Here is a 12,807-nt window from a genome sequence, read left to right as displayed (position 1 = left end):
TCCTCCTGAATCCGGGGTTCTACTATCGGCCGTATTCTCCTCTCCAGTACCCTGGCATAGACTTTCCCGGGGAGGCTGAGAAGTGTGATCCCCCTGTAGTTGGAACACACCCTCCGGTCCCCCTTCTTAAAAAGAGGGACCACCACCCCGGTCTGCCATCCCAGAGGTACTGTCCCTGACCGCCACGCGATGCTGCAGAGACGTGTCAGCCAAGACAGCCCCGCAACATCCAGAGACTTGAGGTACTCAGGGCGGATCTCATCCACCCCCGGCGCCTTGCCACCGAGGAGTTTCTTGACGGCGGGATTGAGGAGATCCTCGAAGTATTCCTTCCACCGTCCGATGACATCAACAGTTGAGGTCAACAGCTGCCCACCTCCACTGTAAACAGCATTGGTGGGGCACTGCTTCCCTCTCCTGAGGCGCCGGACAGTTTGCCAGAATCTCTTCGAGGCCAGCCGGTAGTCCTTCTCCATGGCCTCACCGAACTCCTCCCAGGCCAGAGTTTTTGCCTCCACAACCAGCCGGGCTGCACTCCGCTTGGCATGCTGGTACCTGCCAGCTGCCTCAGGAGTCCCACAAGCCAACCAGGCCCGATAGGACTCCTTCTTCAGCTTGACGGCATCCCTTACTACCGGTGTCCACCACCGGGTTCGGGGATTGCCGCCTCGACAGGCACCGGAGACCTTACGGCCACAGCTCCGAGAGGCTGCTTCGACAATGGAGGTGGAGAACATGGTCCACTCGGACTCAATATCTCCAGCCTCCCTCGGGATCCGGTGGAAGCTCTGCCGGAGGTGGGAGTTGAAGATCCCTCTGACTACTTTGTTGCTAAACAGTGACATAATAATACACAGCGCAGCTGACTACGGCAGCTGGTTTAGTCCAAAAATGTGAAGTTCTTTGGCAGTTGGGTCTGTTCGAGGTCAGATCACGTTCTCACCACAAACGGAACGCTCCAGAGTTTGTTTGAAAGCGTACCGAGACCTCCTCGGTACCCTTGTTTGGTCCGCTTTTGGTGCGCACCCGAGTGCGATTGCTGCATTCGCACCTGCCCAAACGAACCGTATCAAGGGGGACAACGAACTCTAGTGCGATTCAACCGAACTAAATGAGGAGAGCAGTAGATCTGTAGTTCCCAGCATGCTTTGCATGGGACTGCATTAGGAGATTTAATGTTGGAAATTAGGTGTAAATTTATGTGTTTTTCAGTAAAGAAAAAAGACTTGGCGGAGAAAGATAAAGACAAGCTTGCAGGGGTGGGTTTAAGCAAACTAAATGATTGGGGAATTCTTGCATATATAACTAGAAAGCAGTCTGATAGAAGATGCATAACTTTTTGATTAAAACTTACGAAGTAAAAAAAAAAAGATATATACAGTACATGGATGAATCATTTGCAATAAGATCTAGAACATGCACTTAGAAAATAGATAGGGCAAATTTTCACTTCATGCAAACTTTAAATTGTAAAGATATTTTACAGTATTTCTGATAAAGTAAATGAAACATTTGAGCATAAGGGACTTCTTTTGAACAGCAGTGTATCGTACAGTATAAATATTTGAGACTTACTATCAATGGGACCCACATAGGCAATGGTGATGCCACCCATTTCTGAGTCACTAAAGCGCAAAAGAAAGGTGCCGTTGACTTTGCTTTGGAGGAGGCGATGGATATGCTGTTTTCCAATGAAGCCAAAGATCAATCTGCAGGGGCAATGAGAAGTAGATTTCTAGAGTAGTTCTCTTTAGTTATCTAGTCTAGTTCTCATTAAAGTGGAAAACAAGTGTAAGTGTAACTGTACCCAGCAGTCCAATAGTCTCGCAGGCATTTCTTCGTAAGCTCAATAACCCCTTCAAACCACTGCCAGAAGGTGAAGTTTCTACCAGGCAGAACTTCCTGTGTTAAAACAGTCACAGAAATAATTATTCACACCAATTCTGCAGTCAAACCTTCTGTGAATGTTAACAATAATGTTTTTTTTTTATTCATTTTTAAATTGGGGGGCGGGGGGGTATAAAAATTGCATGTAAAAATTATATACATTTAAAGACACAACTTATCCAAGATTGTTTCACTATGTAAATGCTGTCAGTGAGCTAATTAAAGCATAACTAAGAAAAAGAATCAGCTAGTTAGCTGTTAGACAACACATGCTCATAATATTGTATATCATTGCACATAAACAAAGTGAAAAATGCACGTTAGTGGCACCTTGTTGAATTGAGCCCAGGAAACCAGCATATTTCCAAAATCTTCAGAAATGTCTGTCTGGTCAAAGATCTTCTGTGCAAGAAAGTGACGGTTGTATGCGTCCAAGGCCCGGGTCGTCTGTACCTCAGACATGAACTTACTGTTAAGAGCTTCACACATCTGGTTCCAGGGCACTCGCTCCGGAATGACGAATGGTATCCTGTTCTGAATTCAGCACAACACAAGGCACATGTTGTCTATTTGTTAACAAAACATTGAAGATGGTTGACCACAGGACAACAAAAGAGCTGTTGTGTGGTTGTTCTGTGTTACTCACAGGCTCAGAGAAGGCGCAGTCCCATATGATGGTCGCCATAGCATTGATTTCCTGACTACCATGTACAATTACAACCACAGGAAGAGAGATTGTCTGGGAGAAGAATAAGACAATCAGTTAGCTATTACTGTTACCACACATTTTATATACATCAGTCCCTCCAGGATTTCGTCATCACAGAATTGAATGCAAATAAAGCAAACTCTGCCAACTATTGGGTTATTGTAATTAACTGAAGCGTGACAGGTGTCTGAGGCAAGTGTAACATCACAGCAAGATTCTTTGGCGGACGACAGTCCATGACGTCACAAGCGGAGTGCCCATAAGTATAAAAGGGTGCCTGTTTTACACGTCATCAGCTTTTTTTGTCTTCAGGAGCCGTTTTGTTTGTAGCACGTGATAATCAAAGACGAACTATGGGTAAACCAAGCAGCACGTGCTTTAAAAAGTGCGTTTCATGACACCTGCGCATACCCGCGACCTTTGCGTTGTTTGCGTGGGAGCAGAGCACGTGCTTCTAGCACTTGAGGCTTGTGTTCACAGTAAAGAAGCTCCGCTTACACTTTGCCTTCTTCTCGAGAGATGAGGGACAACCATATGCACTTTGCGGTTCGGGTCCTGCTGTTGCTGAAGCACAACAGAGACTTAAATCGTGGGGATCACAGGTCAATTTCGCTTTCTCAGTCCTCGTTTGCCAGCTTGAGCGATCTGCTGTATGGTATCTTTCGATCTAGCAGAGAGCATGTTGCTGGTGCCATCTAGCTCTGAGGTTGGAGCTTGGGCATCATGGAGTTAGACTACATAAATTAAAAAAACTTAGTCGTTCATGTATTGTCTATGTTAGGTCTATTTACTGAGGTTTTTACATGCTTGTATGCTCCCTTTAGTAGGCAGCTCCCTAGGACCCTTCTCAGAAATATAGCTGAGATGCCAGTAAGGCATACTGAACATAGGTACGGCTGTTGTGTTGTGCCCCCATTATAGCCCTGCACTTGGGCTTTTGGCTGAGGCCTGTCCCGCAAGGTAGGGAGGAAGGTGTAGTTCCCTTGCTATGAAGCAAAGCAGCTTGGGGTTTTTTTCACTAACGCCCAGTGCTCAAAGTGGGGCGGTACTCACCGGTACGCAGTACTGGCACTTCTACATTTTACTCTTAAACGTAGCTGCACTTTCTCTTGTGTACCGCTACTTCTCGCATGTAGCTGGTACTCTACCACTGACAGAAAAAGCATGACGGCCGTTTCACACCGCAAGCGTGAGCGGCGCGTATTTTTTCCGGTGTGCATTTTAATCAATGAGTGCATTCCCACCGGGAGCAGGAGCGTCGCGTGAGCAGAAGTGAAGCGGGGGTTTTGGCGCCGAGTCTATTTTTGCTGCGCTGCTCACGCTCAATTAAAGTGAAAGCACACTTTTGATGGACAAAATAAATAAGATTTTACACAAACAGTGCCCAAAATGCACAGAATTTGCATGACTAGTCTGTTTTAACAAAAACTGGAGTAGGCTACGTCAGAAAAGAAAACGAAGACTCAAAAATATTTATAGAAAATTTACCCATTTAACCTTGTTTTTATTATTCAGTTTGGGTGAAAGTATATGGTGTTTTATAAATAAAAAAACGAGTAAACTAGTCAGAATACGCATGCAGGCACACACACACACACACACACACACACACACACACAGTGTAGTGCTACTATATATCTTTTGCAGGTCACATAGGATGTGCCCTGGGGGTGGCACGCTTTTGACTTCGAGCTAAGCTCCGTAGAGTCACTTAGTTCTATGTCCAATAGGTGTCTGCATACTCACAACTTAGTGAGACAAGCACCCCTTCAGCATGGCGAAGTGCGTATTAGTTCCCCATAGCAACAACACCAAGATGCAGCGTCGAAGTTCCACTTCGAAAGGGGACGACTCAGGTAGCATATGCAAACCCGGTTCCCTGAGAAGCCATGCCTCAGGCTTGCCAGCACGCTCCCATTAGACATAGCGTCAACATCAAGACACAGAGTCTTGTTCATTTTTTGCGCGAAGCAGAATTATGAGTATTTCTATGTATGAACTTGAGGTTCATGTGGGGTGCGGACTGGATTGATTCCATTCATAGAGCTTCTGAACAAATCTTTGGGGTGCAGACTGATGGGGCAGTGAAGTCAGTCCTAGAGCTCCTTCAGTCCCGATTTAAGGGAAAGATTTCTAAGGCAAGCCGAAAAAAGACCCCACAGACAGTGTAATCACCACAAGAAAATCTCAAGAGTAAAACTGGGAGTTGTGAAAAATATTGATGTTAACAAATGAAACATTTAAAAGTGTTACCAAATATTTTACAGGTAATTATACTCTTATTGTCACTAACACTAATTGCATAAAGTACATCATGATTATTGGTGGGTTTATACTGTAAAATACACACACACACAATATATATATATATATATATATATATATATATATATATATATATATATATATATATACAGTCAACCCAAAATGTATTCTCAGACACCTCCAACATTTCTCACATTATCAAAGTTTTCTTCGCTATAGTTTAGAAAATGTTAATAAAATGGTTTTGGCAATCCTTCTGTTAGACTGTCTCACAAATTAATTAGGTTAAATATATGTACAGAATTATTTTAGGTCAACCAGTTACCAAGCAATGCTTTATTTTGGTCAGTCTGTGGTGTAAAAATGACGCATTAGCAATTAAAGAAAAAACACTTAAGCAAAACATGGTCAGGTCAAAGTGTCTGAATAATTTTTGTTCCCAAATTTGTATAAATTTTACTGGTGAAGAATTTGTGAGTACAATATGTCACAGTTTACTTTATTTCGCTGTCCTCACTTACATAAATGAACTATAGTGTCCTGCACCCACTAGTAAAAAAAATATCAAACATTATATCGGGTGTCTGATTAATTTTTGGTTTGACTGTGTGTATATATATATATATATATATATATATATATATATATATATATATATATATTACATAAATCGGTAAAAGAAGAGGGGCAACCACCTGAATGCTATAAGGGCTCTCACAGCCTGTGATGTTTATTTCTGTGTTGAACAACAAAGCAAACTTTTCCTCCGTCACGGATTCAGAGCCTTTCCTGTCAGCTCGTTTGATCTTCTTTATGGACTGAAGAGGAGAAAACATGTCACATTAACTTAACATGACAATATCGATATGTTAACAAGATAAAGCCAAAAACAACACTCTCAATGAGCTGTTTGTGACAGAGCAGGGCAAATCCATCTATTTTTCATCATCACCCACCATGTTTCTAAAGGTAGCACATGTGCTCTTGCTGGCGGTGTTGTGTTCTAAGACAGCCGTGAAGTTGAGAAGATCCCCAACATTTTCACTAAGTGGAGAAAAACAGACAGTAAATTATTATTATTTGCATATGTGGCCAAGTAGTATAAAGATACATGGTTTCTATTTTGTTAAAAATGTTCGTGGCCCCTTTAAGAAATCTCTCTCTTCTCGCGATATGATTCACTAGTGTTGGATGCGTGCGCGCGACCAGAGAAGCCATTTCAGAGTACAGAAGAGCTTCATGTTGTTGTGCGTGCATCTATCTGATTTACTGGTTTAAACTATCGTCTTTCTGGGTAAATATTACTCCAATATCTTTAATATGCACATATGTTGTGAAGCGGAGTTTAAAGAACATTTTATGTGTACATTGCTTGTAGATTTATTTGGAGCACATGTGTGACGAGTGAACCTCGTGGTGATTGGTAAAGGATTGGGTATGTACTTTTCATGATTTATGTGGTAAAATACTGATGCCATGTTTATTTGATAAATCTGTTAATGAGTTTAAGCTATATTCTGTGATTTATACAGTATAACTGTATGGCTTAATGCATATTTCTGGTACTGCATGAGTAATATGTGAAACGTGGGTTGTGGCTTTGTTAATGTGCTTTTATTTCTTTTGTACCTCAGCCACTGCCGTATTCCAGTTTGTTATTGTATTTCAATTAGATCTAACACATTTTTGGTTTGGAGAAATATATTTAAATCTGACCTGCTGCAGTGCATTACGCCGTATTTCAGTTTGGGTTAACGTTAAGTATTCTGTGGATTTGTGCATTGATCCACTGGTTAAGCTTGAGGTTTTTCGTGACATTATGTCATCTTCAAATTTATTGTAAACTGTTTTCAAAACTTCTGTTTTTTGTTTAATTAGTGAAATCTGATTGTGAAAATCTAAATTGTGAAATCTTTTCAAACAAGGCAAACCTTTGACTTAATTAGACTGTTATCTGTCTAATTGTGCTCCCATTGACCGCTGTTATTTATTTTAAACAGCAGTCAGAATAAAACCTCGATTTAAAACACATAGCTTGCTTCCGGTGTGTATTTCTTCCATTACACCCGGTCACACATATTTTATGTGTATGTTAGATCTCTAAAATATTGTATCGCCTCTGTATGGTTAACAGCTCAACTGAAACCCTGAATCTGTTAGCTTATCTTGTTGTGCCTCCACTTCCTCTTTAAGTCTGAGAAGAACAGCAACAAAGGCTGTCAAATGTATGACATGTATGACAGCTTGTATGGGCAGATTTCAACATATGGAAAAGCCACAAAAGCAACATTACGACACAATTAAGTTATAGATCAAAGATAACAGTAACAGCACATGCAACATGCTTCAGCATCATATTTTCTGTTCAGTATTGTTTCTTTGGTATAGAGATGGGCATAAATACATGAAAATGCAAAATACCTCAGTTGAAATAGATTAAAATAAAATACCAAATACTGTGTGGAATTTTTATTTATTTAAATACAGTATTTCGTTTTTTGAAAATACACAAAATACATGTGAAATTGGCCATTCAATTTAGCATCACTATTAGGCTGAAATCTTTCTGGACCTATTCAGAATTTTCATGTAACTACTTAGAAACTTTTGTCTTAATTTCACCTACCTCTACCACCAAATTTTCAAAAAGACTGGGTTTAAGGCATCTGTGTGCCATTTCTATACCTATTTCTGACCAGGTTACACTGCAGTCTATTACTTGTGGTGAACAACACTACTTAGGCCCTGTCCAAAATGGAAGCCTAACCCCTTGTCCACACTTTTGTGATGTAATACTGCTTTGGCCCTGTCCCAAAAGGCACACATAATGTACACTTGAGGTCTTGTTCATTAAGTCCACAAGATCGTAGAAACCTAAAATGACACACATTTGTCATTTTAGGTTTCAGAAGGGTACTTGCAAGCGTACTTGATGTGGACTTTTTCCGAGCCTGCACTGAAGCGTGCTCCGCAGCAGACTTCCTGACAGTCAAAGCGGCGTTACGTCACGAAAGTGTGGACCGGAGGAAGATCGCGAGGGCTTTGGGCTCTATTTTGGAACAGGGCCTTTGACTGTCGGGTAGAAATTTGCTGTGATTGTAAATTAATTTTAAGTCCACAAGACCGCAAGTGCACATGAAGTGTCAGTGCACGAATACCACGTAGGAGTTCTCTTTTTCATTGCCACTGCTCTTGTATTCCTTCATGTTAACTGAAGACAAATCTGAATGATGTTCTGTTTTAACCTTACAACCAACAAGTAGAATCGATCATGACATCCTCACCAAATCGTATTCCTTATGATTATCAATGCAGAAAATTTGCTCACCCAATGCTATATGGAGTCATACAGCTGACGTGCATGAAATTTGGGGTTTGGGGCCTGAACTAGTTGATACAGGAAATCAGCAGCCTAATAAAGAGGTTTACTGGTACAAAGTATTTTATGTATTTTCAAAATACAAAAATACAAAGCTTAAATGTGTTTGCCGGTAAATACAAATTACATTTGATTCTTTTCAAAGGCTTTAAAATACAAAAAAGTATTTTGTATTTCAAATACGTATTTTTAATACATGTATCTGAAATACTGCCCATTCCTAGTCTGGCTATCACCAGACTAAGCTCAATCTTTTAAGATTGAACATTAGTCTGGGGAGTCTGCTCTGTATTTCTACTGCACGAGAGGCGTTATCAACGGGCATAGTTCAAATGACGGGCATCAACGGGCATAGTTCAAAATGGATTAATTTATACATCTTGAAATGTTAAAAATGTATTAGTATACACTAGCGTTCAATAGTCTTGGGTCTATAATATTTTTTAAATGTTTATGAAAGAAGTCTCTTATGCTCACCAAGGCTGCATTTATTTGATCAACAATACAGTAAAACATTAATATTGAGAAATATTTTAAAATATAATTTATTCCTGTGAAGGCAAAGCTGGATTTTTAAGCCATTTCTTGATGCCATTAAAATGATTAATCAGAAATCATACTAATATGCTGATTTGCTGCTCAAGAAATATTTTTTTATAATCAATGTTGAAACCAGCCGTGCAGCTTGATATTTTTCTGGAAACCCATGATAATTTTTTTTTTAGGATTTGTTTACGAATGAAAAAATAAATAAAAAAACAGCATTTATATGAAAAGTAAATCTTTTGTAAGATTATACATGTCTTTACTGATCAATTGAATACATCCTAGCTGAATACAGTAGTGGATCTAAAAAATTAACATATATTTAAAATATTATAATTTATTTATATTAATAAATGCTGTAAAACTATTGCTCATCGTTGGTTCAATGTATTTAGCAAAAACAATTTTTGCTACCTTATTGAACCATACTGTAAAGTGTTATCCTTAATATAATTATTGCGATCAATTTATTGGCTTAATTTAATACAATTAATTATAAAAATTATGCAATAAAATACAGTAATAAAACAAAATAACTATCTATTTTAAACAAAAAAATTAACTTAAAAACAATAATATATATATATTCTTAATAGATACTTGTGTTGAGTGTGTATTTAAATAAGACAGCATACTTACTTGGGTACGATACTTTGTTGTCCCAGGTTTCTTGCTTGCGCCTCAGTAATAATCTGCGCTTTCAATACGATGGGTTTTCCAAGGACTATCTTCTCTCCCAGCAGATAGCGTACAGTGGCGGAAAACTTGGATTGGGTTTTGATGACCTGGGGAGGTTGCTTGTCTACTACCAATGAACTGAGTTGCCAAGACAAAGAAAGAACAATATCAAAGGCTAGAAGAAAAAGCACTCACATTTTCACAAGATTGCATAATCATCTGTTGTGATTGCATGATGAGTAACTAACTACACTGCAATCTCATATTTCTCAGAACTTAAAGAGGTCTGAATACTTCTGTACGAGAGTCTGGAGCAGAAGTGTCAGGGTTTCATGACACGTGTGAAACTGTTCAGCCTCTCCGTGGTCCCTCTTCATCAACATGAGCTCTTGCTTCAGATTACTATTCACCCCAAGCAACTGCTCACACCTGCAACAGAAAAGGTAAGAAAGAGATTGTGGAAGACACAGAGACAGAAGGCCAAATAAGGGCCAAAGGCAGATGCCAACAGGTTGCAAGACATGCATTACAACAAAACAAGGCGGAGTGAAACAAAATATGATTCAGAGTACATTAAATATGGGTGCAAATGCTGCAAGGATTCTGTAATGAAACTCTAGATGGCGCAGGCTAATAAGTCCTAACTCAAATGCATATCATTCTCTATAGGGCACAGCTGATTGGTTACAATGAGCTTGCATGCTCATTTGTCTTAGCAGTACAAAGGGTGCGAACTACGGGGGAGCTTGGCTCTCCTTAATAAGACATGGGCTCCCCTGAAAACGTGATTTGTGAAATTTTCAAAAAATATTGACAATGTGTTATTTTGACGTGCAATTTCAGTTTTGTGTGATGTGATCATCGTGGATTATTATGTGTAAAATAGCAAAAATATAATTAATTCATGCATGGCGGCGATTTAAACATAATTCACTTCAATAAAGATAACTATACATGCTATTCTTGTCATGAGCATCAAGGTGTGGTGGCGCTGCGGTGCAAATTCCACTCATGTTTAGAACATGTTAACTCAAAGATTCGTAGAATAAATATAAACGTTGGAGGCCATTGATCTCCGCGCGAAGTCCTTGAAATCCATTCTGTGTTAAGGTAAGGCATGTTATTCCCAATTATGTGTTGTGGCTGGGTTGTTACAGGTCTGCGTGTCTCTCAATGTCTTAGGCCTAACTGAACGGGGGAATTATGGTATTCTTCTGTAGCCTGAATGGACCAAATTTAACCGTTCTTTCTTGAACTCAAAGACAGCCTATTTATAGAATATTTATATTTGTGGGTGGCTGTTTGACCTATCAATTAGTGTCGATAAAGTATAGGGTAAATCCTGTATAGTGATTTATCTTATATAGTGCTTGCATAAAGCAAGTAGTGCATACACTTGTAGCTGTTATGTATCTTTGTCATTGTAAGTCCTCGTAAGGCAAGCGATCAGTCGTGTCATTATGTCACTGCAGCTGCCATTAGAAGCTGGTAAATATAGAAACAGATGAGAGTCGTTACTTTCCTCATACTATTTGCTCATGTTTATGTGGGGGATGTGATGATATTCATAAATCCACACATAAATGAGTTCTTATTACATATGTTTGTGTCTTTTTGGCTCAGGCACACATACTGTGGGGAAAATAATTATTTGATCCCCTGCTGATTTTGTATGTTTGCCAGTAAGAAGAAGCACATTAAGGTCTTGGAGTGGCCTAGCCAGTCTCCAGTCCTTAATACTATAAAAAATCTGTGGAGGGAGATGAAACTTTGAGTTGCCAAGAGACTGCCAAGAAACCTTAAGGATTTAGAGAGGATCTGTAAGGAGGAATGGACCAAAATCCCTCCTGAGATGTGTTTCAATGTGCAAGATCTGTGCTTGCCAACAAAGGTTTCTCCACCAAGTACTAAGGTATGTTTTGCTAGGGGATCAAATACTTATTTCACTATCTGAAATGCAAATCAATTTATAAACTTTATATAATGTGTTATTTCTGGATTATTTGGTTGATATTCTGTCTCTATCCGTTAAAATAAATCTACCATAAAAATGATTGATCCTTCATTTCTTTGTAAGTGGGCAAACTTATAAATTCAGCAGGGTATCAAATAATTATTTTCCTCACTATAGTTTAGGCCACTAGAGTTAAGCTATTCGGCGTGGTAGCCTAGACACACATAGTCATAGGCCACTATTGTTAAGCCGTTTGGCAAAGCAGGCCCAGGCACACAGTCTAATAGGCTCACACAAGTCATACGGCTCCCCCCCAAAAAAATGTTTAGTGGCACGCATGCACTGGTATGTAAGCATATATGTAGCTAACACCACATAAAAAAGAGTCACTAGGGACACCCCTATATTATGTATGCTATATTTTACAGCAGCAGCATGTCTTGCTCACAGAAGCATGTCATGTATGTATTGGCATTTGGCAGTAGAAAGTCCCGTACTTGCTCTGCAGCAGCAAAGCAGATCTATTCCACCGAGACCAAATATATCAACATTGTCATACCCATTACCATGCCAAACATTCAGAGAATTGTTAAGACAGAAATACAAAGTTCTGTAATGAAACTCTAGATGGCGCAGGGCAGGCTCAAACACTTGCGATAATATAATTTTCTGATTGGTTCCTGCAGTATCAGTAGAGTAGCCAAAGTAGCTCAAACTTCATATGCTCAGTTAGCATCTGCCTTAGCAGTTTTCAGAAACCCTTCACCTTCCCCAGCTCTACATGTAAAGATCTGCTAAGGGCAATAAATGTACGCTATATTGTACAGCATCAGCATCAGTCTTATTCACAGCAGCATGTCATGTATGCATTGGCAGTAGCAAGTCCTGTCCTTGCTCTACAGCAGCAAAGCAGATCTATTCCACACCAAGACCAAATATATAAATATTGTCATATCCATTACCATACCAAACCCTCAGAGAGTTGTCATGACAGAAACATACAGTAGTTAGTGCCGCAATGAAAACAATGTGTTTTGTGTGAAACCTTGTCTACGCATGAACCGCTAAAAGTCAAGAGAAACTAAACACTAAAACCATGAAGACAAACCTGTTGAAGTTTTCAAATAACAGCAACAAGATCAAATCACAACATTAAAAAAACAACACTTCTTTTGCATTTTATATTACAGTATTTTTCAGTTGATAAACAGTTGATGTCATATTAAAACTTTTGCATAATCTTGGACCTAAGCAGCTCATGGTGATAAATAAATTTAACTAAAAAATGTATAATTTGGTTGTAAGGGCATTTCTGTTTACTTTTGTATGATAAACAGTTTTGGTACTGTGTTGGGTCCCCACTTGACATCTAATCTAAATCCTGAAGTG

At 39.4% G+C, this 12,807-nt stretch overlaps 1 protein-coding gene and 1 long non-coding RNA gene across 2 annotated transcripts in view; one reads left to right on the top strand and one right to left on the bottom strand.

Moving 5' to 3' along the window:
• The window catches only part of stat6 (signal transducer and activator of transcription 6, interleukin-4 induced), a 49,872-nt gene that overhangs the window by 13,941 nt on the left and 23,124 nt on the right, over positions 1 to 12,807 (bottom strand). Inside the window, exons 8-15 of the mRNA XM_079587741.1 lie at positions 9,759 to 9,893; positions 9,426 to 9,602; positions 5,818 to 5,905; positions 5,557 to 5,679; positions 2,534 to 2,626; positions 2,218 to 2,421; positions 1,808 to 1,902; positions 1,576 to 1,709 (exon numbers count right to left, since the gene is read on the bottom strand). Of these exons, the coding sequence (XP_079443867.1) occupies positions 1,576 to 1,709; positions 1,808 to 1,902; positions 2,218 to 2,421; positions 2,534 to 2,626; positions 5,557 to 5,679; positions 5,818 to 5,905; positions 9,426 to 9,602; positions 9,759 to 9,893 (1,049 nt within the window). The remainder of the gene's footprint in view (positions 1 to 1,575; positions 1,710 to 1,807; positions 1,903 to 2,217; positions 2,422 to 2,533; positions 2,627 to 5,556; positions 5,680 to 5,817; positions 5,906 to 9,425; positions 9,603 to 9,758; positions 9,894 to 12,807) is intronic.
• On the top strand, positions 6,063 to 6,629 carry LOC306985469. Its single transcript, XR_013794807.1, has 3 exons — positions 6,063 to 6,155; positions 6,240 to 6,296; positions 6,496 to 6,629. It is a non-coding gene; the product is annotated as an uncharacterized lncRNA (long non-coding RNA).

The sequence above is a fragment of the Phoxinus phoxinus genome (assembly GCF_949152265.1).
Source record: "Phoxinus phoxinus genome assembly, chromosome: 18".
NCBI classification, from domain to species: domain Eukaryota; kingdom Metazoa; phylum Chordata; class Actinopteri; order Cypriniformes; family Leuciscidae; genus Phoxinus; species Phoxinus phoxinus.
Note: the sequence above shows the minus strand (reverse complement) of the source record. Positions and strands in the feature narration are given on the sequence as shown.